The sequence below is a fragment of the Diabrotica virgifera genome, chromosome 3, assembly GCF_917563875.1.
Source record: "Diabrotica virgifera virgifera chromosome 3, PGI_DIABVI_V3a".
Taxonomy (NCBI): Eukaryota; Metazoa; Arthropoda; class Insecta; order Coleoptera; family Chrysomelidae; genus Diabrotica; species Diabrotica virgifera.
Genome location: NC_065445.1, coordinates 52,703,383 through 52,728,625, shown reverse-complemented (window position 1 = coordinate 52,728,625; position 25,243 = coordinate 52,703,383). Strand labels below are relative to the sequence as shown.

General features: G+C 33.6%; 2 protein-coding genes across 6 annotated transcripts in view; one reads left to right on the top strand and one right to left on the bottom strand.

Moving 5' to 3' along the window:
* The window catches only part of LOC114349200 (uncharacterized), a 66,051-nt gene extending 59,805 nt beyond the window's left edge, over positions 1–6,246 (top strand). For all 3 annotated transcript variants that reach the window (XM_050646456.1, XM_028299584.2, XM_050646455.1), the window contains 2 exons: positions 3,089–3,227; positions 6,109–6,246. In XM_050646456.1, coding sequence (XP_050502413.1) covers positions 3,089–3,227; positions 6,109–6,242 — 273 coding nt within the window. In that variant the 3' untranslated portion in view covers positions 6,243–6,246. The remainder of the gene's footprint in view (positions 1–3,088; positions 3,228–6,108) is intronic.
* A 4,346-nt stretch (positions 6,247–10,592) lies between these two features.
* Positions 10,593–25,243, bottom strand: part of LOC114349223 (uncharacterized) — a 31,558-nt gene continuing 16,907 nt past the window's right edge. For all 3 annotated transcript variants that reach the window (XM_050646453.1, XM_028299595.2, XM_050646454.1), the window contains exons 3-4: positions 19,271–19,400; positions 10,593–13,117 (exon numbers count right to left, since the gene is read on the bottom strand). In XM_050646453.1, coding sequence (XP_050502410.1) covers positions 12,999–13,117; positions 19,271–19,400 — 249 coding nt within the window. In that variant the 3' untranslated portion in view covers positions 10,593–12,998. The remainder of the gene's footprint in view (positions 13,118–19,270; positions 19,401–25,243) is intronic.

The window sequence follows — 25,243 nt, the reverse complement described above, 5'->3', positions numbered from 1 at the left end:
TAGCCTTTTGCTATTTATTTATTAAGCGTTACTTTAGATCTTAAAATAACGTACATTTCACAGATTCTAAAAGTGCCGATGGGGGATGTAGTCTATTCGCAGTATTATAGTCGGTGTAAGACAGAGAAAGTATTCGAAATCATGAAATAACAAATGTTATATTATTTGTTATTTTATTATTTCGAATACGTCCTCTCTTTACACCGACTATAACACTACGCATAGACGCCATCCCCCACCGGCTCCTTTAAAATCTGTACATTTAAATCTTGAATTAACATAGCGATAGTAATGACCAATAAAATTAATAAATGTCTAAACTGACATTGGGTAAGGTGTGAACCCACGATCTAAGCGATCCGTGCCTATGCTTTAACTAACTGAGCTATCCATGGCCTACGGGAGTCAGTCTGTTCTAATAAACGTTTGCATTTAATAAGCTTAGTACATGTGCTAATAAAACATGGTTAAAATACAAAAAACCAAATTAATGACAAAGTTGACTGTATTTCAAAGACCATTCATTATCTGTCTAGAAAGGGATTGATCGACCCCCACCTTATATGAAGTGGAATAAGAGAGTTGTATAATTTACCATTTATTTAAATAAAAAATCAAATACAATACAAATTAAATTACAGAACAGTACGCAATGGCTTTGATGTTATTGTTACTTTATCTTTATATCAATTTTTTGACCAAGAATTAACACAAAGTACATAACACAATTATTCTTTATACTCGTTATTATCCAAATTTTCCAATACCCAAGGTTACGTTCACTACGGAGACCATCGCATGGAATCCTAGCCTAGAGCATAGTATCCTACTCTTCATATTCGTGAATTCTCGCATATAAAATAATGCATTTATTTTACCTGGCGATCGAAACTATATTATAGATCGCTATGTAAATTAAATGCATTATTTTGAATGCCAGAATTCACGAATTTGAAGAGCAGGATACTATGCTCTAGCCTAGGATACCATGCGATGGTCTCCGTAGTGAACGTAACCTAAAGGATATTGTTACTTTCCCTAGTCCAATAGTCCAATACCCTACCGTTACTTCGTTACTTTAAATATTTCGGTATCTTGTTTATAGGGTAGCCGGAATTATCTGTTAATTATTTGTCTCGTTACTTTTGAATAACATTAATACTATAATTATTAAAGTAATTTAAAAAAGCATGAAAATGGAGATTTCATCTTGTATCATTCAAGTGTCAATGAAATTTAAACTGTTAATTTTTTGTTTGTAGTCTGCTACGTGATTAAAAAGAATGATGAGTTCAAATTTCTTTATCAAAGATAAGCATACCGAAAACTGAAAAGGTAACATAATCTGCCTCGCGATTAACAACGCGACATGTGTCGGTGTCATAAACGCCGAAAGAATGGCATATCAAAGAAAGAAACTTATTGTTCATTATGTTCAAATATTATAGAAGTAGACTGTTGTTTGATAGTTGTTAGTCGAAAATAGCCGCGCATTTTCAGCAATTTTCGGTTTGTTTAACTGATATCGCACACTCAGCACAAACAAGGTTTAGTCTAATAACTTAGGCCGTTAAAATTTTTATATAATTGTATTATATTTTTTATCAGCTAAACAAGATTACATATTTTTAAAATATTGTGGCGGCTATTATCAAAATCTGGACAATTAATTTCAGAGCAAAGAAATCGTCTGCTAAAATGAATGTTCAAAATGTTTTATTTTTATATTGTAGGTACTTATGACCTCTGAGTACGTATCAAATGTGGCAAATGTTATTTTAATAGATATTTTGATTCGCTATGCATGCTTAGGGTATTGTTCGTAATGCGCATAAGTCCAATTTTACAAATTTTTGTTAGATCTTTTTTGCGTCTCATAGAGTCTCTATGCATCTAAGCATATACCCGAAATATTATACTACCTAAATGACACTCGGTACTAACTGCAAGACGCAATAGTCTCGCAGTGTAGATACTTCTAGTCTTGTTCTTGCTCAAATCTTGCAGGGTCAGTTTTGCTCTTGGTCTTGGTAAAGTTAGGCGGTCTTGGTCTTGGTCTTGCGAAAATGCAAGAACAAGACCAAGACTGCAAGACCAAGACCGATTTTGGGCAACACTACTCCTGAGCTATCCGGGCCCATCAAATGTTGCATAGATTTAACATTCTCCAAAGGACTCGTCAACAGCAACTCTCAGAATACAAAATGAGCTCACTGATAACTTTTGAATAGTCAACTGATTATAGCAAGCAGACAGGCTGGCACCGACACTACTCAATATGTATCTCGAATATGTGATAAGGCAGTTGAATATAGGAAGAGCTAATCTAACATGGCTCTATATCGATGACATCAGCATTATATCCGTCATAATAGAAAGAGACGACAGAAATATGTGTATTGTCGAAGCGAAGATCGGTGGAATATGCGCATTTTATCAATGAAATTCGATATTTTTAAGATATTCCAGAAGCCGCTATAGATAAAATGTTTTAACGACCTATTCATCATTCAGAATTACTCAACGGATATTAGTACAGTTAAAATAATTAAGACGATAACCGGACAACATTGATTTAATGAATAAAATTTAGTTTTTTTTACTTTAATGACAAAAAAAGCAAGCCCATTAGCAGAACCCAGTTAAAAATTATTTTGCACATCATATTTGAAACATTATTTGGTTGAAAAATCTCATTTTTGTTGGCAAAAAAATATATTAATTTGTTTGGACTAAATTACAGTTGTGCTTATCTTAAAAAGGATATGTTACTATCAACATTCGCACAGTGTTGCCAAACTGAATTTTGTTATTTTGGGTGTAAATTTTTTCCACGGATCTCCGAGGGTACAATACCGTGTAATACCTATTTCTAGTCTTTCTTCCTAGTCTCTGTATAGGTTAGGACCTCTACCGTAAGGGCTGTCCTATAAACCAATGTATTGTTGCCTGTTTCCCGCCACTAGGAAGCACGTTTGAACGTTATTCTGGATCATTCTGGATTCATAATGAGGATTCCGTATACATAACAATATTGAACAATATAAAGTTAGCTTCAATATAACAATATAATTTTTTTATTTTTCAGAACGCAGTTATATTTTTGTTGCCATGGTTATTTATTACGTTTTTACCCTTCATTTACATGACATTTATGGTTATAAAAGGAATCAAGCATATGAGATGGTATTTAGTTGATGATCTCATATTGAATTTTATTTATGTTGGTGAGTAAAAATTATTTTTATTTTCCGCTTTTTCCCCTTGCAATAATATGTACGTAATTTTAATGGCGACCATTTTTCGTGATTGCAAAAGGAGGTAAACAAGATCATTGGAGAATACCAAAGAGGTTTTAGACCAGGAAGATCAACAACAGATCAAATATGTTTATTAAGACTAATACAGAACAACAGCTACTAACAAAATTTGGAACTACACATGTTGTCCATTGATTTTAAAACTAAATTAAATATTTAATAATCAACAATGATCATTATTAAATATTTAATTACTGTCACCAAAACTGTCAATGTCAACTTTGTTTGGGTTGCTGAAAACATAATTAATTACAATTATGAGATTTATTATTAATTATGTTAATAATTATTGTTATATTAATTGATTATAGTCTCAGAATTGTAATTAATTATGTTTTAACAATTGACATTGACAGTAATTAATTATTTGATAATAATCATTGATGATTAGCGTTCGAACAACCGGCCCTTAGTTTTAAAATCAATGGACAACATGTGTAGTTCCAAATGTCTGGCTTAGCATACCTACTTAATGTCTGGCTTAGCATACCTACCTAGAAAGCCGGAAGGGATCATTTTGGCCCCACGTTCTTTAATCAATTAAAACTCAGTTTACAGAAATTAAATCAACTCTAGACGGTAGAATCTAATTTTATTTTTTTACTTTTATTGTTTAACACATTCGCTGCCCATCAAAAACATTCGGAACACCATACAATTTGCAGTTTTTGATATTTGCCACACATTGCCTTGTTACAACCGTGGTAATGATTTGAAGTATGACTTCCTTTACAAAATATTTTCAACTGATATTTTTTTCGTTTTTGGATAGTAACAGTGATAGTTGTTGGTGTACCTGGTGTTGCTAGACGTAGTTCCAGATTTCGGGAGACAAGGTATGGGGCCCATATTTCTTCACACAGCCGAAGAATAAACTTACGGAAACTGAGTCTACTTCCAGTTATTTCTTTATAAATAATCCATGCATTTATTGCTTCCAAGTCAAGAGTATGATAAAACACGTACATAGGCCATCGTCTTGAAGTTGCTTTTGTAGTATAAAGTTATAAAGACGCGTCATTTTGTCCTCTACACCAACAATTGCATCTTTGTGTTCACTTGTGTTCGCCAACAATTGTATCTTTATTACGTAGATGATCAGTACCAGTATAAGGGTAACCATTTACAATAAACATACATAAATATAATTTTACCCATTCGACAGGAATTTGAAAGAAAGGATCGTCGAACTTACCAGAAAACGATAATAACTTACACGGGGCCAATTTGGCCTCTTTAGACTTCTACGGTAGATTTGTTAAATTAACCGTTAAATAAATTTATTAGTAAACAATATTTTTTGTTTTAAATAAGGCTTTGTATCAAAATATTAAAAGTCATAAAATATGAAAATATTATTGCCTCAAATAAAAAAACTACAATAACTTTAAATCGCAACAGGAGCCAAATTGGCCCCTCCGGCTTTCTAGTGTTAAACAAAGCTGATTAAATTAGTGAGAATGACGCTCAACAATACAAAAAACAGGATAACAATCGAAGGAAATTTTTCAAAACAATTCACAGTGAATAAAGGACTGAAACAGGGTGACCCTCTATCCACAGATTTGTTTGACTTGGTACTAGAACACATAGTAAGAAGGATTAACATTAGTACAAGCGATACTATCTTTAATAACAGGCAGCATTTTTATAGCTTATCCTGATCATCTAGTCATCCTCTAACAAGAACAAAGGAACACCTCCAAAAAATCTTCCGAAAGTTCGAAGCGGAAGCAAAAAGGTATGGATTAAGAATCAACCAAGGAAAAACTCAATACATGGTAATGAAAAGAGATATGAAGAAAGAAGATACCTATATAAAAATGAAAGGAGAAGACGATGAATATAAATTTAAGGAAGTATTAGAATTCGAATACCTGGGACTCCTGGTAGTGACTGTAACTAGTACGGGAAACGGGTAGAGAAGAACAAACATAGATAAAAAATTATTGAAGGGAAGTCGAGAGGTGGGTTCCTTAAAAGCGACATTAAAAGAAAAAAATGTATTAAGAAATGCGAAAATCAGAATATATTAAAGGATAATACGACCCACAGTGTTGTGTGCGAGCGAAACGTGGGCAATGAATCAACAAGAGGAGAAAAAGATACAGATATGGGAAAAGGTCATGAGAAAGATTTTTGGAGGTATACAGATAGCGGAAAAAATCTGGAGGGGACGAACAAATGAAGAAGTAATGAAGATATATGGGAGATCAAAAATACAATCCCAAAGAGCTAGATGGCTGGGACGTATTACTCGAATGCCAGAAAGTAGAAACGTCAAACGAATATTTAATGACAGATAATTTAGAAAAAGGAGACGAGGACGCCCAAGAAAGAGATGGTTAGAGGCTGCAGAGAGGGATTTAGAAGAAATCGGAGTGAAGAACTGAAGAGAGTGCAGAGGACCAAAAAGAATGGAGAAATATTATCCAGCATTTAGAAGCCGTAGGCCGATAAGGTCTGCAGCGCTGTTACACGTAGGCCTATACACGTCCCAACTAAACCACCAACTGTCGTGTCCGAGAACATTGGGCCCGACGGTTGGTGTGTGTGTGTATGTGTGCTTTTTGTACCCGACGCGACGGTCGGGCAGACCGATTTGGTTGTACAACCGTGCCATTCCGACAGCCTGACAGACTAACAGTAGTAATGGTCAGAACGTGTGTAGCAACAGGGATGTTCGAGGAGTTCAGTCGTGTCGGATGGCATGGATTATTCCTTTTACATATTTGTTTATCTTTTTTTAAGTAATTGTTCATTAATAATGACGTTATTCTTGTTTCAGGTATTTGCTGGCTGTTTTGGTGCATAATATTTCTTATTTATAGAAATGGAGATTTTAGAAAGGCGGAGAAAGTTGAGAGAATATACGATATTTTTGCTAATGTTCGTTATAAACTAATAAAAGACGATCGTTGATTTAGTTATTTATTATGATAAAACCTACAAAACAAAATTGGTATTTGTATCACAGATATAATTATAGTAGGGGAGGAAAGTATGCTAAATGTGCAGTTATTCGAGCGTTATGGGGACCTATTGGGCTGTGAAGATTAGGTCCTAAAACCAAAAAAAGTTAAGTAAAGTTTTCCACTTAAGTGGGAACTTTCCATTTTTTAATTTAATTTTCGATTTACAACAATCGTTTTTTTCCGATTATAACTTTATCTATCCATAATTTGAAAAAATGTTTCGAATAAAAGTTACTTATTTTTATGCAAGGAATCCAAATCTGCAATAAAAAATGGGGGCTCCTACTTAATATTTTAAAGTAACCCCCTCCCCATCTTTGGGGGGGGGGGGGGCGTGTTTGGTATCATTCGATCGATTTTTCAAAAATATTGAATACGTATATTTCGCAGTTTTTCCATCTGATGTTTATTTCGCGAAATATCGCGTGGTTCTTATTAAAAATTTTAAATTTACCCCCACCCCTCTCCGTGGGGTTAGTGTTTAGTACCATTCGATAGATTTTAAAAAAAATATAGAAGACGTATTTTTTAGTTTTTCGATCTGACTTTATTTCTCGAAATATTTGCTTTTTTCTTGTGAAACTTTGTGACTCACCCATTTCCTTACACCCGTCTCAAACCGTCAGATTTTTGAAATATACACTTTTTTTGCATGTATTTAACTTACCTTATCTTAATCTGACGATTTGGACTATTTCTAATGATAGAATTTTTTTTCGGGCCCCCCTTATGCTTAACGAAATCCCCTGTACTAAGATCTAATATATGGTAGGGGTACATTTACAGGGTACAAGATTTCTCCCCATGCCATAATCTGACGCGCTCGAGTAACCGCAAAAATCCCCGCTTGGACTCCCCTACCATTACGTTTAAGCAGTGTGGCCGTTAAGTTTTTTCTTTGAAAATGTGGTAATTATATTTCGTTCCAAACATAAATAAGGGCTGTTTATGTAGTAGATAAAGTTAGCTGACTTAGCTGTTTAATTAATTAAAGCAGTAAAAAGGTATATTGTTGTAAATAAAAGAAGAATCAATTGGCACATATCAACCCAATTATTAGCGCAAAATAGTGACCACTTAACATAACCAGGGAGGGAGCCGCTGTTAGACAAACACTAAGGAAAAAAGAGAAAATGAAAATAAAACATTTTAAAGGGAAGTACGACAACAAAAGAGAGGCTCGTATCTAAGAAGACCCAACTTTAATAGAGTTATAAACTAATAAAATGCAGAATTGCTCACCGCCGAAATTAAGTACATAGTCGAAAGTTACTATAATAATAAAATAAAAATAACTTCAACAAGCCTAGAAGAAATTAGAAATACAATAAAAATTATCGGCAAATATAATCGACACATTCCCGGGTTTGGACAATGTTGACTCATAACTAATTAAAAAAAAGATGTCATGAACATCAAATTTATCAAATAATAGTAAACGCCTTAGAACAAAAAATAAAAAAATAAAGATGTACCTACTCGTTTAAGAACTAACAGTAAGAAGAAATTTTACTAATCGATCCTAAGTATAAAGTATGTATTGGCATCGGTATTGACGAAATTATTACTATCCTACACCGAAGAAATAGTGAATGACTACCAGTGTCACTTCAGACCTAAACAAGTAAATAATAATAAGCCAAAATAAGCTTTGTAGTATTATGCTTATGACCTAATTAACTATGAAACGCAGTGGTTGATATGGGTGTACCTAAGAAACTGACTAAATGGAATCTACGCAAGGCAAACTGGGATATATACGAAGATACAGCGTGTACATTTTTTACCGAAAACCATCCTGAAGATAATACAACGCAATCTAAATACGATTTTTTAATAGAAGGAATTAACGCTGCGGCCTCAACAGCAATACCTATAAACAAGGCTCCTAGAAATAAATTCACAAAAGTTTTACCACCTTCGTGGGACAACGAATGTGAGGCAGCTATAAAAGAGAGAAAACACAAACTGCATTTTTATAAAATAAATAGCACTCTAGAAAATTACATAATGTGCAAAGAAGTTATATAGCTAGAGTTAAGAAGTATCTCAAAGAAAAAGCTAAATATAACTGGCGTATGTGGTGTGCGAATTTAAACAAAAATACTCCAGTTACGGAGCTCTGGACCCAAGCAAAAAAAAATGCAAAGACATACTAAAACCACTAAGAAATTTGGTAACTCTATCAAGATCATTTTTTCGATATAATAGCTCCGCCAATGGTGTATAACAATATAAACCATTTAATGACCAAGCGAGAACAAAACAAGAAAAATCATCGTATATTTTTGGAGCCTATAGGTTTAAATGAAATTGACTTTGCATTAGATAATAGAAAAAATACCTCTCCTGGATATGATCAAATTCGATATCCTATGCTTTATCATTTACCAATGAATGCTAAAATATTTTTAACCCAAATAATGAACGACATTTGGATACGCGGTGAATGTATCGAAGAGTGGAAAAAAGTTATTGTTGTGCCTATTCTGAAACCCGATAAAAACCCAGATGAAAGCGAATCATACAGACCCATTTCTTTGCTACCATGTATATTAAAAATGTTTGAAAGGATTGTCAAAAACATATTGGAATGGTGGTTCAAGAACACAAATGCTTTTCCTCAAAGTCAGTACGGTTTTAAAATAAATTATGGCACTGGTGATGCTGTTGGTCAACTGGTTACAGATATACGGCTGTGTCTTTCTCGAAATGACTACCAAGCTTCATTATTTCTTGATATAAAAGGAGCTTATGATAGTGTAGACTGGACTATACTACGAAATAAAATGATTAACTTACAAATTCCAGAAGAAGTAGCAGACACCATACTTAAACTCTACATAAATAGATCAGTAGCGATCAGAAAAGATAACGGCATCATTTCTGAATATCGTTTGGTAACAAAGGGTTTACCTCAAGGATCGGTTTTATCACCATTACTTTTCAATATATACACCTATGCACAATATTTCACCTAATGCAAATATAATTCAGTACGCTGATGATTTCGTCTTTTACACACATGCAAGAAGTTATGATAAAAGTTTACAAAGTTTGAATACAGCAGTTACACCTTTCATCCAGAATATAAGTAATCTAGGTTTTGATTTATCTCCGCATAAATCAAAAGTGGTCATTTTTACCCGACACAATATTCCAAATTGTACGACCATACAGCTGAATGATATTAATTTTTCTTTGACCAACCAAATAAAATATCTCGGAATCACTCTAGATAAAAAATTAACCTTTAGAGCACACATTGAAGAAATTTTACAAAAATGTAGTAAGGGATTAAACTTCTTGAAATGTATTATGAGGACATGGTGGGTGGCGGAGCCCCAAACAGCCTTGACTTTTTATAAATCATATATAAGGTCCATTATAGATTATGGCAGCTTCTTATATGGCAGTGCTAATAATAACTTATTAAAAAAATTAGATATTTTACAAAACAAAGCTTTGCGACTCTGCATTGGTGCAATGAAATCAACTCCAATTGAACCGTTAAGAGTAGAAACTGTGGAACCTCCATTAGAGCTGAGAAGGCAATTATTGGCAGAAAAAATGATAATCAAGTGCAAAGTCAAAAATTCATCACTTACTCAAAAGATCTCCACCCTAAATATTCAGGACCTTACAGGATCATACTGGTCTAATAGAAACTCACCTCCTTTATGTGAAGGATTTAGAAACTCAATAGACTTCTCCCCTACAACAGTTAAGGTCAACTTAGATATTTTATTGTTGAACATTCAGATAATTATACCTAGATATTCTGAATTAAGATATCTTAATAATGAAATAATCAATCAGCTGTTAAACAAATATCAAATATATACTGCTATTTACACAGATGCATCAAAAGATCCTTATGGCACAGGTGCGGCGTTTATTGTCCCACTGCAAGTACAACGCAGATTTAAATGCATTTTTACAGCAGAAGCGTTTGCTATTTTGAAAGCTATAGAATTTATAATGGAAAATAACATTTCATACTCCATAATTTTTTCTGATTCACTTTCGGTTTTAAATAGTTTACAAACAAATTTACAAATCAACTCCGCATATAGTCATCCTTACATAGCCAAAATAAAAACTTTGCTCTCTCAAATGCAAAAAACTAGAAAATTTATTTTTGTGTGGGTGAAAGCACACTCAGGTATCACATTCAATGAACAAGTTGATAAAGCGGCTAAAGAAAGCATACAGTTGGGAGAAGATGTTACACCCTTATATTAACATTAGATGAGAGAATAAATATTGCTAAGGATAATTTATATAAAAAATGGTCTAAACAATATAAACATTTTATTTTGACAAAAGCCACAAGATATACATTGCTAGAACCCGATATTCGAAAAAATTACTGGTTTAAAAATTACGATTATCCGAGAAGTTCCATAACAACCATATCTGGGATGAAATTTGGACATGGTTGCTATCCGCCACATTTATACAAAATAAAAATAACTAATAACAATCTCTGTGATATTTGCAATGAAACGGCGGACTTGGATCATATATTTTTTAATTGTAAGAAGTACACACATCAGTCGGACATTCTTACAAAAAATTTAAGAAGTTTAAACGTTTACGGTCCCTATAATGTTATGTATCTTTTGGCACTGAGTGATAAACGTATTTTTGATTTTATTTTGTTTTTCCTATATGACTGTAAAATTAAGTTATAAAATGACTAGATTAGGCTTGTAACCTTAAATGTCTTTCCTTTTGATTACCTACATGCCTGCCTTACCGTGTGGGGTGGGGGGTATCAATATTTATTAAGAAAAAAGAAAAACCCTTGAATGAGAAAAGTGTGACCGTTGTCCTTATCCCAAAATTTTTATTAAGATTAATTTAGCAAAAATTCGCTTTGAAAATATAATGTTTATTATATCTATTCTTAACAAAAAGGTCGGTCAGACTTAGATAACCTTAACTTAGATTAGTAATTAGATAGTTTAGATAAGATATATTATATTTATGTATGTACTATTTACTTTGTTTCTGGCCGCATGGTCTAATCCTAAAGCCAATAAAAAAAAAGAAACTGACGGTAAAGAGAATGTGTCTATGCCCAAGTTAGAATACTAGGGACAGTATCAAAAACTTTCTGCGTAAACTCAACTGATACAAGGAAATCCACTGTTATCCATTTTTATGTAACCAAGCATTTAAATATGCCATGAAAAGCATTATCCGAATAAACCAATAAAGGTCGACTTGAGATTCGCATACGATACAATGAACCACAAAAGTCTTTTAACAAAACTCTATATAGCGCAAAGATTATTACTTAGTAAAAATTGTCCTAAAAAATCAGTCCTTGCTACAAAACAGGCGATTCTATGGATGAAAAAATGAGCGATGAAGACAAAATAACAGCCTGGCATTAAAGTATCTTGGCCCCCTTCCTCTTTAATATGTACACAAACGACCAACTAACACAAGTATACACAACATTATTTGCTATATTCCGACGACATGGCCATCACTACGAAAAGAAGTGGTAGAGAAACTAGAATAGTCCCGCTATAACATGCTGAACTGCTAGAGAAACAACTCATAACTCTTTACATAAATATACTGTCCCGCCAAGCAAAGAGGAGACTCCAAATCCGTGTCACTCGCGAACAAACGAAGATACCAATCTACATGGGTGTCAATCAGTGACCAGGTGAAAACTAAACGTCAAAAATGGCATGTCAGAATTTATAATCAAGAAGAATTCTAAGAACAGACTATGTAATTTTTTTTCATTGCACATCTATAAATGAATGCTTAAAAAAGGTAGCAAAAATATTCCTATAAGAATAAAAAAATGGAGAATTCGTATGAAAAAGACCTAAGAAAGGCAATGAAGACCAAATAACTTATATTATTAGACAAAATAGGGAGACCATGATAAGATAGAGCCATGACTTAAATAACTGCGTGGGTAAGAGGTGTATACAAATGGCTCCAGATTAATAGAAATAGAGGAGTGAACGGAGACAAATGTTTCAACATTTGATGTTTCAAAGATAGTAAATAAGTACATTTATAGAGATAACAGAAATAACAATGGAAGTGCATAAGGTGCGAAAGCATCCAAATCTGTCAATTTTATTTAAATTTTGGTTTTGTAGAAAATATTCAAACATCAAAAGATTGGTGCGAATAGTAGGAAAAAATTTTTGCACCATAGAATAAGGTGAAAGATAAAATGAGGCGCTCACAGCAACAGTGGCCTAACTCCAAAAACGAGGTTTTGAGATAAATGCAATCTTTGCATTCGTATTTACATTATGCTTATATGATGGCGCTACAAATTATGTAGCGCCTTTTAGCCAAATGTAGAGATAGATTGTGTAGATCCTTGTTAATCCGAAGATTTAATGTTGCTGCCTTTATTGATATATTAATCTAAAAATGCTTAATTTGTGGCTTAGGTCAGTGTTGCTCTGAGCGCCTCAAATGACAAGTTAAAAATTAGAATTGCCAAAATCTTTTTGTAATCATTCCATATAATAAATTACAGCAGCATTGATTATGATATTTGTAATTTGAGTTCTATTTTGGAAATAATGGTTGTGTTTTGTTTTAATTTCCCAAATAAAAATCGTATTTATGTTAAGTGATTCGCTCTTCTAGATGACTCATTAAACACATTATTATTTACTGCACAAAAACAGCATTACAATATCAAATTTACTCAAGACAAGATTTCGTTTTTCAGTCTCACATATCCCTGTAGCTTCAACATACTTCTTACAAACTCATTATGTTTTATGTTATATTGGAGTACAGCCAACCACATCAGCCATATTGAACCTAAAAAATATACATTATTAATTATTAATAACAAACTACATAATAGTATTCAACGAGCATGTAATGATTAATTACGACACTCGCCTACGGCTCGTGTCGCAAACTTCATCAAGGTGAGTAATAGCCATTACATGCAAGTAAAATACTATACTTTTTCTACGACCTTTTTTATTTGGATTAGTAGAAAAATATAATTATCAACTACTAACATTACTTAAAATCGAAAATTTTATTTTTCATAAGAAAACATATTTTATATAACTATGGCAACACTGTTAGAATTATCCTTCTAGTTATGAAACAGTTGTCTGTCATAAGTGTTATGGTATATAATGGCGGTGGCTTTTAAACACGTTGAACGCCGCGCGAATCATATACGATTCACGCTTATTTTACTTACAGGGCCGCGCGAATCGCACTTGCTTCGCAGTGACTGCTATACCACGCTATACTGTATGGATCACGGCTAAGTCGGCCCAGCGGGCCCAGAGAGCCGTAATATTATATACATTGCGGCGTTCAACGTGTTAAAAATAAGACATGTATTTTAATTCTATTATGTACATGAAAAAGAACGTTTGCTCCCAATAAAAATCTATTGTACAATAAACAGTAAGTAAAACAGAATTCATTGATATACATTTCATATCCGTAAACCCTTTTACGGAATTAGTACCTTTTTTATGTTTACCTTTTAATAACGTCAATCTTAAAATGTCAATTTTAAATATGCTAACCCATTGTTACAGTTAACAATCCTTTAAACATTTTTCGTATTTAATTGTTAATATAAATTACAATGAATATTTTATTAAATAAACAAGTTTAAGTAATTTTATTTGCTAATAATAAGTATATTAAAAGTGCCATGCACCACTTGAATCTAACTTCAACCCGTGAGTAATGACCCGTGAGTAACTTCAGCCCGTGAGTAATGAACTATTACTCACAGGTAAAGTACTGGATGTTATTATCTATTCAAAAATAGTGAATAATGAACAGATTATTAAAGGGTCGTAGAAAAATATATGTATATTATATTAAGTATCAAATCATATACACATGTAAGTATAAGCAAGGGTATAATAAGAAACATCCCAACATGTCTGTGACAGGAGTATTTTATAAAGTTCTGTCACAGTGACAGTTTTCATACTTCTTCGATATGTCTAAAAGTGGGAAACTGTAACGTAATGTTAATTTATACGTTTATATCGATAATTTCCACCTCTACTAATTTCATCTCTTTTTACTTCACAATATATTGTTTACCATCTTTAGCGTTATTTCGCGCGATCATCACTGTATTTGCGCCAATTTTGTACACACCTATACAATGATGATCACGCTAATAACCGGAAAAATAACGCAAAAGATGGAAAGCATAATACATTGTGACATAAAACGAAATGAAACTAGTAGAGGTGGAGTATGTTTATAAAATTCTCCTGTCACAGTGACAGTTGTCATAATCCTCCGACACGTCTAATGGTGGGAAACTAAGTAATGTAATGTTAATTTATACGTTTATATCGATACTTTCCACATCTTCTAGTTTTTTCTCCTTTTACTTCACAATGCATGTATTATCTTTTGCGTTATTCTGCCGGTTATTAGCGCGCTCATCACTGTATATGCACATATTTGTTATGTTTTCTGCTCATATCGCCGGTCCGTAATAAGAATGACGTAACTGCAAAAAGCCAAATTTCCCAGGAGAGCAAAAAAACGATTTTTAAATATTTAAAATAGGGATTAAATGGGGAGTAATCGTCCAGCAGAATTGGTATGGCATTTATTGTTACAATGATGGCTTTTATTTTTAAAACGTTTTTATATACTTGGCTTCGTCTTTGTCACTGTCTCATCAAATTTTGTAATCCATTTTAAACCGAGTTCTAGGCTACCTAGGTACCTAAAATAGCTGAGAACTTGCTAACAATGCAATATTTAACTGCTATGATATGGATTACTCCTGTTTGTCTACCTCTTATTCTGTTTCAGTTGTTGATTGTACATTGTCTTTCCACCTTTTCGGCGGCCTTCCAACGGGTCTTCTGCTATACGGCTTGTTGATTTTACAGATGTTAACAGGCTAATCTATATGGTTCCATTCTGTTTACATGTTCGTTCCAGTTTTTCATTATGGATAAATCGATTTTTTTAATTTCAAACTATTTTAAAAATGTGACTAATGCAATGACAGTTAGATTCCATTTTAAAGTACGTCAACAAATCGATAATTACAAATTGATGGTGGCTTAGTGGTAGAGCATTAGACTGCAGATCGAGAGGTCCCGAGTTCAAAACCCGGCTGTTGCGTATCTTTTTTAAATTTTTAAATAAATAATTAAAAGTTAATACATACATATTTATACTTAAAGTTTTGAACATATTTTATAAGTTAATTATTATATATAAACATTATATATGTTACGGTAAAAGTAGATAACCTGGTAATTGTACACAATTACCGGTAATTTTATACAATTACCAGAGTCGACGGTAAATGTAGGAAATATTCTTTAAAAACCTTTATTTTCTACTTTTACCGGTAATTGTATAAATTTCCCAGAGAATCTTGGTAAAAGTAAAAAATTCAAATTATAACTATTGACACGCAAGCTGAATGCCATAATACATAACTGTAGAAATCATAAAGATCTATTTGGATCCGTGTGAAACTTACCAGAAAAAATCTAAATGCCCCAAAAAAGGTTTAGTAGTGAAACCTATACTGTCAAAAAAAATGAATAGTAGAGGTCAAATAGATTTGATAGATATCTATGCAAGTACAAGCAGATAATTAATTCAAGTTCATTTTTGTCTACCAAGATCACTTAACAACATTTGTACAATTACGACCGTTGAAAACTAAACGTGCAGAAGAAGTTGCGTTAGTTCTTCTTGAAATATTTTGTGCCTTTGAAGCTCCTAGCATTCTTCAAAGCAACAATGGACGAGAATTCTCCAACATAATTATAGAAGAACTGTGCTCCACGTGAAAAGATTTAAAGATAGTGCACGGTAAGCCAAGAAACAGTCAGTCACAAGGATCTGTTGCGAATAAAGATATTGAAAATATACTAAGTTCCGAGTTGGAAAGCATTCAAAGAAAAACAAGTTGTCAGAGGGTCTTCGATCTGTACAATTCACCAAGAACCGAGCTTACCCTTATGGCATCAAGTGCAGTCGGCATGAAGCTATGTTTGTGTTACCGGCCAAAATTAGTTTCACAACTTCATCACTGCCAGAAGATCCTTTAGAAAATATTTCGACTGAAGAAAATTTGTAAATAGAAGAACAAGTAGAAGAAACCCAGTCAGGTCCTGATTTTGAAGAACGTGAAGAAGCAGAAGTGGATGAACCAAATGAGCTTCTAATAGCACAAGAACTAGAAAAACCTGAGCAACCATCAGTGAATGAATCTAAGGCGATTCTAGAAGAAGTATTTTCTAATCAAATTTCAGAGAGGCGAGATTCTGTTGCAATTAAATGGACTTGAATAGCAAGAGAAGAAAATGCTTAAAACATCAAAAACTTTTGGATGTTTTTATGAGTATTTAAAATGAATTATATGAATTGGGTACTAAAGAAGGGCGACTGCTACAGTTGCATAGCAGTAATCAATTTACCATCTGCAAAGAATCATTCATTTCTTTAGACATAGTTTCAAAACTAAACATTTTTCATTGCGCGAGTGTGTTAGAAAAACTGGAAAGTTGCTTAATTCCAAGTTCCATGAGAGTTTGCCATGTCACAATAAATAGTAAGTAAGTAAAGTAGTAGTATTCATTCAGGCAAAATAGCTCAATTCAGGTTAAACAAAATGTCTCTGGTTTTTAATTAAGTTCAATAAAAATCAAACTTCTTGAATAGCTCTTGGAATTGATTGTTTTTATTCATCATTTTACTTGCTTTTACCACTGGTCCTTGGTAATTGTATACAATTACCGGTAAAAGTAGATAATTGGAAATACACTTACCTACATTTACCTACATTTACCGTTGGCTCTGGTAATTGTATACAAATACCGGTAATTGTATACAATTACCAATTATTTACTTTTACGTTGCATATATACCATTTTAAATATTTTTTTCTTTGGTTTATATGAGTTTAAATCCGCTAAAATATGCCTCTAAAATAGTCGATTACAAAATTCTTTCATGGCAGAAATTGAAACAACAAAATAGTTTATAATTTTATATTGGGTCCTATAACTAATGAAAACGTTTTATTATAAAAGGTTCTTTTTTATAAAAGTGTAATTATTATCCCTAATGGTTCGAATTTCATTATCTTAATTTAATCCCTACATTTCAAGCCTTTTTACAGTTGCATCATTCTTCATCTAAAAATGTTTAAATATTTAAAATAGTGATTAAATTAAGAGTGAAGAGTAACCGTCCGGAGCATCGGCATGGCGTTTATTCTTACAATGATGGCTTTTAGTTTCACCCCATTGGTTCGAATTTCATTATCTTAATTTAATCCCCCCATTTTCATCCATATCTACAGTTGCGTCATTCTTGATCTGAAAATTTTTCTGTACAAAAAAAAACTGTTTTTAAATATTTGTTATACCGTTTATTCTTACAGCGATGGTTCTTATTTTCATCCCTATTGGTCCCAACTCCATTATCTTAATTTAGTCCCCCATTTTCAACCGTATTTGCACTTGCTTCATTCTTCATCTGAAACAAGATCTAAAATTGGTGGTATTTCAATAACGACGCAACTACCCTGTGGTGGCTCAGCACATGGTTACTGTTCTGTCGCTTTTGTATCATCTGTAAACAGTATTTTAGAAACTAAAAAGGGAAGTTCCCTAGGTTGGCTGTATACCATATAGTTAAAAAACTCGAACATGAAGTAAAAACCACTTCTATGTAATTGGTATATTTTTTATTAATTTTTTTTTTAATTTTAAAAATCCCAATGGATTGAATAAAATGTGTCCAATTCAGAACGTTTTCGGACCTATCAGTCCATCATCAGTGAATCTAAAATAGAATAAGTAATCCCACTATTAAAATTGAAAGATGGTTGAAATTTTGAAAGTTAAAAAATGTGGTTATGATTACTTACTCGAATACTTGCTAAATAGCCCCAGAACCAAACAATGGTTGAATTTATAATTCAATCTACATTATGTCATAGTCTAAACGCCGATGTTAAAAGATATAACCTCCGGGAACATGGTGAAACCCTACCAGGAAACCTAAACAACCATCTTAGGCCAACGTTGACTACCAAGTGTCAAAAGTTTGTAAGGAACTGTTTGGAGTGACATTGACAGTAGAGAAAAAGATAGTCGATTTTCAAAGGTTTTAACAAAAGGTCATGATCCAAAACATTGATAATAGGATGAAGATTTTAATATCTGAAAATGTCTAACATTTAAATCTATTGTTTTTTGAAAAGAAAATTGTGTTTTGCAAAATTTTTGAATATAAAATTATTTTAATTTGACTGTATACTATAAAATTAAACTGATCAAATTGATTAAAAAGGAAGTATGAGCTGCTATTCATAATGATAAACAAAAAGATAAAAACAGATGATGGTGAGAGAGGAGAAAGAATAAATTTTAAATTGGAATATTATTATACAAAGGAATTAACAGGTTGGCAAAATTATTTATATCTATATTGTATTGGTGGTTGTATATGTAAAAGGGAAAATTATTTTTATTTAAATGTAAATGAAAATTGTTAAAATAATGGATTGGAGTTAGGATACAGTAAATTTAATAGTATGAAATTATGAATGAAATATGTAAAGTATTTTAGAAGTTAATTACGTATATATAGTATCTTAGAAGTTAATTACGTAATAAACAGGAATTGACAACATTTGCAGTTACGTCATTCTTATTTCGGACCGGCGATATGGTCTCTAGTAATGGGCATCGTGGTGATTAAAAGTAAATGTTGTCTTTTTGTAATGAAAAACCTAACAGTAGAATTAATTAACATCAATTTCAAAATTCTTTTTCACAATTTACGCAAATGATTAACAAACCCAAGTACATTACACATTTCCCTTTTGACTACGAAGGTGTTAATACTTTAACGATATGTATTTTCCTAATTAAATTGGAACTGTATTGATCTACAAACTTAAAACTTTCTAAATTAGATACTTACACACAGCAAAGAAATTAAAAAATATTTGCACGGACTCTTCCTTATAAATAGCAACTATCGCATATAGACTTCCTAGAAGAAATGCTGGGGCTGTAAGTAATAACCAAGGCAACGTAAAATTGAGGCTTTCCTAAAAAAAACTCAGTTATTCAGGGTAGCGAGAAAGTATGGAAACACGGTAATTTTGCGGAAACCGCTAGAACGATTTTTATAGATTTTGGTGTGTAAGGGTCTTCTAATGCGGCCAATATTATAGTGGCAATTACACTGTTGTCAAATATTCCGTTTTTCTGGAAATCTAATAAACTTTCTTATTTCAAATAGAACACCCTCTATATTTTTTGCGTTTTGAAGTAATGTATTATTTTGAAACATTGTTTTTAATTGTTAATGTAGCATGTAGCCCTATCTCTCGTCCTCTCATATACGCTACATTAACAATAAAAAAAATAATATTTTATAATAAAACGTACCAAAAATTCCTATAGGGAGCTGATAGAAGGTTTTAGCTTGAATTTAGGTACTTCGTAATTTCAAAAATTATTTTAATCTAAAAATCGTAATTTTTCGATTTTTTTCCGTTTTAAATTGTTTATAACTCGGAAACGATTAACTATAGAGGAAAATTACAAGAGACCTATTTTGTTCCCAATGATCCAAACAACCTAAAATAATGTCTACCCGGGCAGAAAAAATAACTCCGAAATTATGGCATTTAGATATGTATATGGAATATAACATGAAAAATAATCAGTATTTTTTAAGGACTTCAAAACGCAAAAAATGTACATGGCGTTCCATTTGAAATAAGAAAATTCATTAGATTCCCAGAAAAACGAAAGATTTTTACGACCCTTACACAGTTTTATATACCCTTATACGGTTTTCCACAAATTACCGTGTATACAAATATTACGTTTTCGCTACCCAGTATACAAATATTATTCGAAATGTCTTCTGGACATGTAACACATGACACTAAGCCCCGGCGCAAATTGATCCTAAGCGAACACAACCTGGCACCGGCGAGTTGCGTAGAGAGTTCTGCGCATCCTAATATCAGTGAATACAGTGCCAGGTCTAGCATGCAAACGTTTGTCATCGGAACACAATTTTCTGGTGTCGTGGGACGCGTGACTCAATTCTCAGTTGTGGTTTTGTTTTCGAGATGGACGTAAAAAGCTAATAGAACTCGTTCGGAATTACTATTATTATAAACAACACTGATTGTGATTGGATTGTCGTTGCAAAAACTGCTTACCTATTACATATATTTATATCTCGTCTACATATTTTATTTTTAAGCATGAACAAGCCCGGTATGATGACACATTTTATTTGAGGGTAATGCGATATTCACAGATATGCTTAACGGTTTTTAATAATGAATCATTTTTAATGATAATGTTGTGTAGATTTAAGAAATGAATGATATTTACAAAATTCTTATACCTACAGAAAAGGGATTACGCCATCATTTGTGACATTGTATTTGTAGGCCTGGATCCCGCGTACCAACAAAAAGTTGATTAATAGCAAGCTGAAAATTTGTTAATAGCTTAACGGTGTCTCGTCAGACAAACTTTGATGTACGAGAACACTGAAACAGGAGAAGTTTTAATTGTGGAACAGGTTAAAAATTTGGAACGTCATACTACGAAAACGTCCCATGTATTTTGTCGGACAGAACTTCCAATTGATTTGTTACCCTTTCATTAAACTCTCATGCAAAAATCAGACTGGTATTTATCACCAACTGGGCCTTTTTATAAATCCGACCAGAGAACATGTCAAATGACAGGAATTATGACAGGTGATAAATAGCAGTCTAATTTTAGCATGAGAGTTTAATGAAAGGGTAAGAAATCAATTGGAAGTTCTGTCCGATAAAATACATGGGAAGTTTTTGTAGTCTGACATTCAAAATCTTTAACCTGTTCCACAATTAAAACTACCCCTGTTCCAGTGTTCCCATACATTAAAGTTTGTCCGACTAGATACCGTTACGCTATTAACAAATTTTCAGCTTGCTATTAATCAACCTTTTTTGTTACGCGGGATCCGGGCCTATTCGTTTTAAGTAACGTTTTTTTTCTAATAATGTGTTATTGTAAAGGCATATCTGTTATCGCCATTTATTTTGTCTACGAGTAGGTACCTAATAAAGTTATTAGAATTTTAATGACAAATCGGTGTTGGGTTTTGATTATATTGTACTAATATTTATTTATCACAGTAAATTGTACTAACCATTCGTATTAAGTTCATTTCCGATTTTATCCCATACTTCGTCTTTAAGTTTCGTCCTCATGTAATCCTTGTGGCTGGTATCATATACAATGGATATATTTCGTGTTGATTTCGATATTACCATAAATTTAGTTTTTTTATGTTCAAAGATAGTCCATATTCTTCGCTGCAGTCTGCTATCTTATTCACCAATGTCTGTAGCTCTTCAAGTGTTTCTGCGATCAGAACGGTATCGTCGGCAAATCTCAGATTGTTTAATCTAACACCATTTATTTTAATACCTATGGATTGCTCAGAGAGTGTTCTATTTATTACGTCTTCGGAATAGAGATTAAACAGGGTTGGTGACAGTATACACCCTTGTCTCACACCTCGCTTTATTTCAATTTCTTCAGTGGTATTATTCTCTACTCTCACTACTGCTTTCTGACTATAGTACATATTTGCTATTAGTCGGATATCTCGTTTATCTAAATTCTTTTCTGCCAGGAGTCTGATTAGATGATCATGCCGCACTTTATCAAAGGCCTTGTTATAATCTATGAAACACATCAGATACAGATCCATCAGTATTTTGCAATCAGTATTTGTACTCAGTATCTACCACCGTTTTACCACTGAGGCCCGGTATCAAAAGTAACCGTTACACGTCCGCACTGATTTTGCCCGTCCCTCTATTCGTTGCAGAGAATGCCAACGGTTGGGCCTTGTTGTGATCAATATGCGGTGCGCTAGAAAAATAACTGCACGGGTCACCCGTCCCGCCGGCGCAGGTTGTGACTCGCTTAGGTTCAATTTGCGCCGGGGTTTAGCAATTCACACAAATTTACTGGTCTCCTAGCATATTATGGATTGTCTCCCAGGAACAGGAACACCTACAAGGTCGACTTCTACATGCAGAAATATCTTTGATCAGGTATATATAAATTGTGATGATTGTATAGGTACTGTAAATGTAAATACTAAATCGGATCACGATATATTTCTTTTGAGGTTAAAATTTATTGAACTAACTATGACATCAGTGCAAAATACTTTCAGAGTAACACATGAGGGCGCTATAACTACATTCAACAATCTCTTAAGTAAAGAGACATGGCAAGATGGTTATCATGCAACTGATATTGAGAGTAAATATAATGCCTTTCATGATAAATTACAGTTCTATTTCAATATTAGTCGTCCGGTTGTCCTATGAAAACAACCAAACTTTACCAAAACAAAAAAACATGGGTCACAAAAGAAGTAAAATCTTCTTCAAATAGTCTAAAGAATTTGAACATAAGAGGGGAGCAGAAAGTGACTCTGACCACTTCCTGGTCAGAATAAAAATGAGACAAGGCTAAACACGGGACATACAAAGCAACGCCAACAAGGAAACATAATATATGGACATTTCAAGGCTCGAACTACCTGATAATGAACGTCAATATAAATTGCAGACACTTAAAGAAGAAGAAACATCAACACCAGAATTGACCATAGACCAGAAATGGCAAAATATAGCAAACGCCATAGAAAGCGCCGCAGCTGAAACTATAGGGAAAGAAAATAATTACAAGAAGAAAAACCAGTGGTTTGACCAGGAGTGCGAACAAGGCTTGCAGCAGAAAGCAATCAAGAGGCTGGAGTTACTAACACGATCTACAGAAGAGAACAGGGAAGACTACAACAGAGTAAGGACTCAAACGAGAAGACTTTTAAGAAAAAAAAAAAAGAAACAGTACCTAGAAGCACGAATACAGCAGAAGAAACATAGAACCGGTCAGTCTAGACAGTTTTATAGGGACCTAAAAACAATGACGAGCAACACGACCAACAGTCCAAGATTTATAAAAGACGATGCAGGACAATTGCTCACAGGCGACGAAGAGATAAGCCGCCAATGGAGAAAGTATTTTGAGCAACTCTTAAATACAGAAAACCCCACAACGACAGGGCAACAAAGACAGTACCATTTAGCCGAACCTGAAATACCAGGCCTCACCGGCTCACACTAGCTGAAGTAAAGTCCGCAATTTCGTCCCTAAAAAACTATAAAGATCCAGGCCCAGACGGCATACAGGCGGAACTACTAAAAAAGGGGGAAAAAACTACATCTTGAGATTATCATCTTATAAGAGAACTCTGGGAAAGAGAAGAAATACCGAAACACTGGCATGAAAGCCATATAATACCTATTCACAAGAAGGGAGACAAACAAATATGTCGGAACTATAGAGGAATATCGTTAATCAATACAACATACAAAATTATATCCATAATACTGTTTATGGTAGGGGAGCCCAAGCGGGGATTTTTGCAGTTACTCGAGCGCGTCAGATTAGCATATGGGGAGAAACCTGGTACCCTGCAGATGTACCTCTACCATATATTGGCTCTTAACACAGGGGAGTTCGTTAAGGGGGGTCCGAAAAAAAAATCTATCGTTAAAAAAACTCGAACTTGTCAGATTAAGATAAGGTAAGTTAAGTGCATGCAAAAGAGTGTATATTTCAAAAATCTGACTATTTGAACCGGGCGTAAGGAAATGGGTGAGTCCCAAAGTTTCACGAAAAAAAAAGCGAATATTTCGCGAAATGAATGACAGATCGAAAAACTAAAAAATATATGCTCAATATTTTTTAAAAATCTATCGAATGATACCAAACACGACTTCCCAAGGAGAGGGGTGGGGGGTAAATTAAATATTTTAAATACGAATCCCGCGATATTTCGCGAAATGAACATCAGATCGAAAAACTGTAAAATACACTTATTTAATATTTTTGAAAAATCTATCGAATGGCACCAAACACGACCCCCCACGGAGGTGGGGTGGGGGGTTACTTTAAAATCTTAAATAGGAGCCCTCATTTTTTATTACAGATTTGGATTCCTTACGTAAAAATAAGTAACTTTTATTCGAAACATTTTTTGAATTATGGATAGATGGCGTTATAATTGGAAAAAACGAATGTTGGAAATGGAAAATTAAATAAAAAAATGGCAAGCGCCCACTAAAATGGAAAACTTTACTTAACTTTTTTTGGTTTTAGGACCTACTCTTCGCAACCCAATAGGTCCCCAAAGCGCTCGAGTGGCTGCACATTTAGCATACCTTCCTCCCCTACCATTAGAAGTCTAACTCCATACGCAGAGGAAATAATAGGCGACAACAAAGCGGATTCAGACCGGGAAGGTCAACCATAGACCAGATCTTCGTCTTACGCCAGGTGTTGGAAAAAACTGGGAATTCAACCAAATTTTCGTGGACTTTAAACAAGCTTACGAGTCTGTTAGCAGAGAAGCATTTTGGGAGACTATGGTAGAAATGGGAGTACCTGGAAAGCTGGTACGATTAGCACATGTGAGCACGGAGAACGCTTCTGCACGAATCAGAATTGGCAGCACCAAGTCGGAGGAATTCCTCATTGACACCGAGCTTAGACAAGGAGATCCTCTCGTTACCCTGCTGTTTAACTTCGCACTGGAACATGCAGTAAGGAAAGCTCAGCCACAACTAACAAACGGATTTGCCGCCCAAGGATCAAAAATACTATTGGCCTTTGCGGATGACGTGGACACAATTGCACAATCCACCAGATATGCAAAAAAAGTTTTCACCGTATTCGAGAACGGAGACAAGGAGGTTGGTCTTAAGGTCAACGAGGACAAGACCAAGTACATGGTGGTTACGAAGAACCTAAGACGAAGGGTTAGACAAAACGTAACAATTAATAA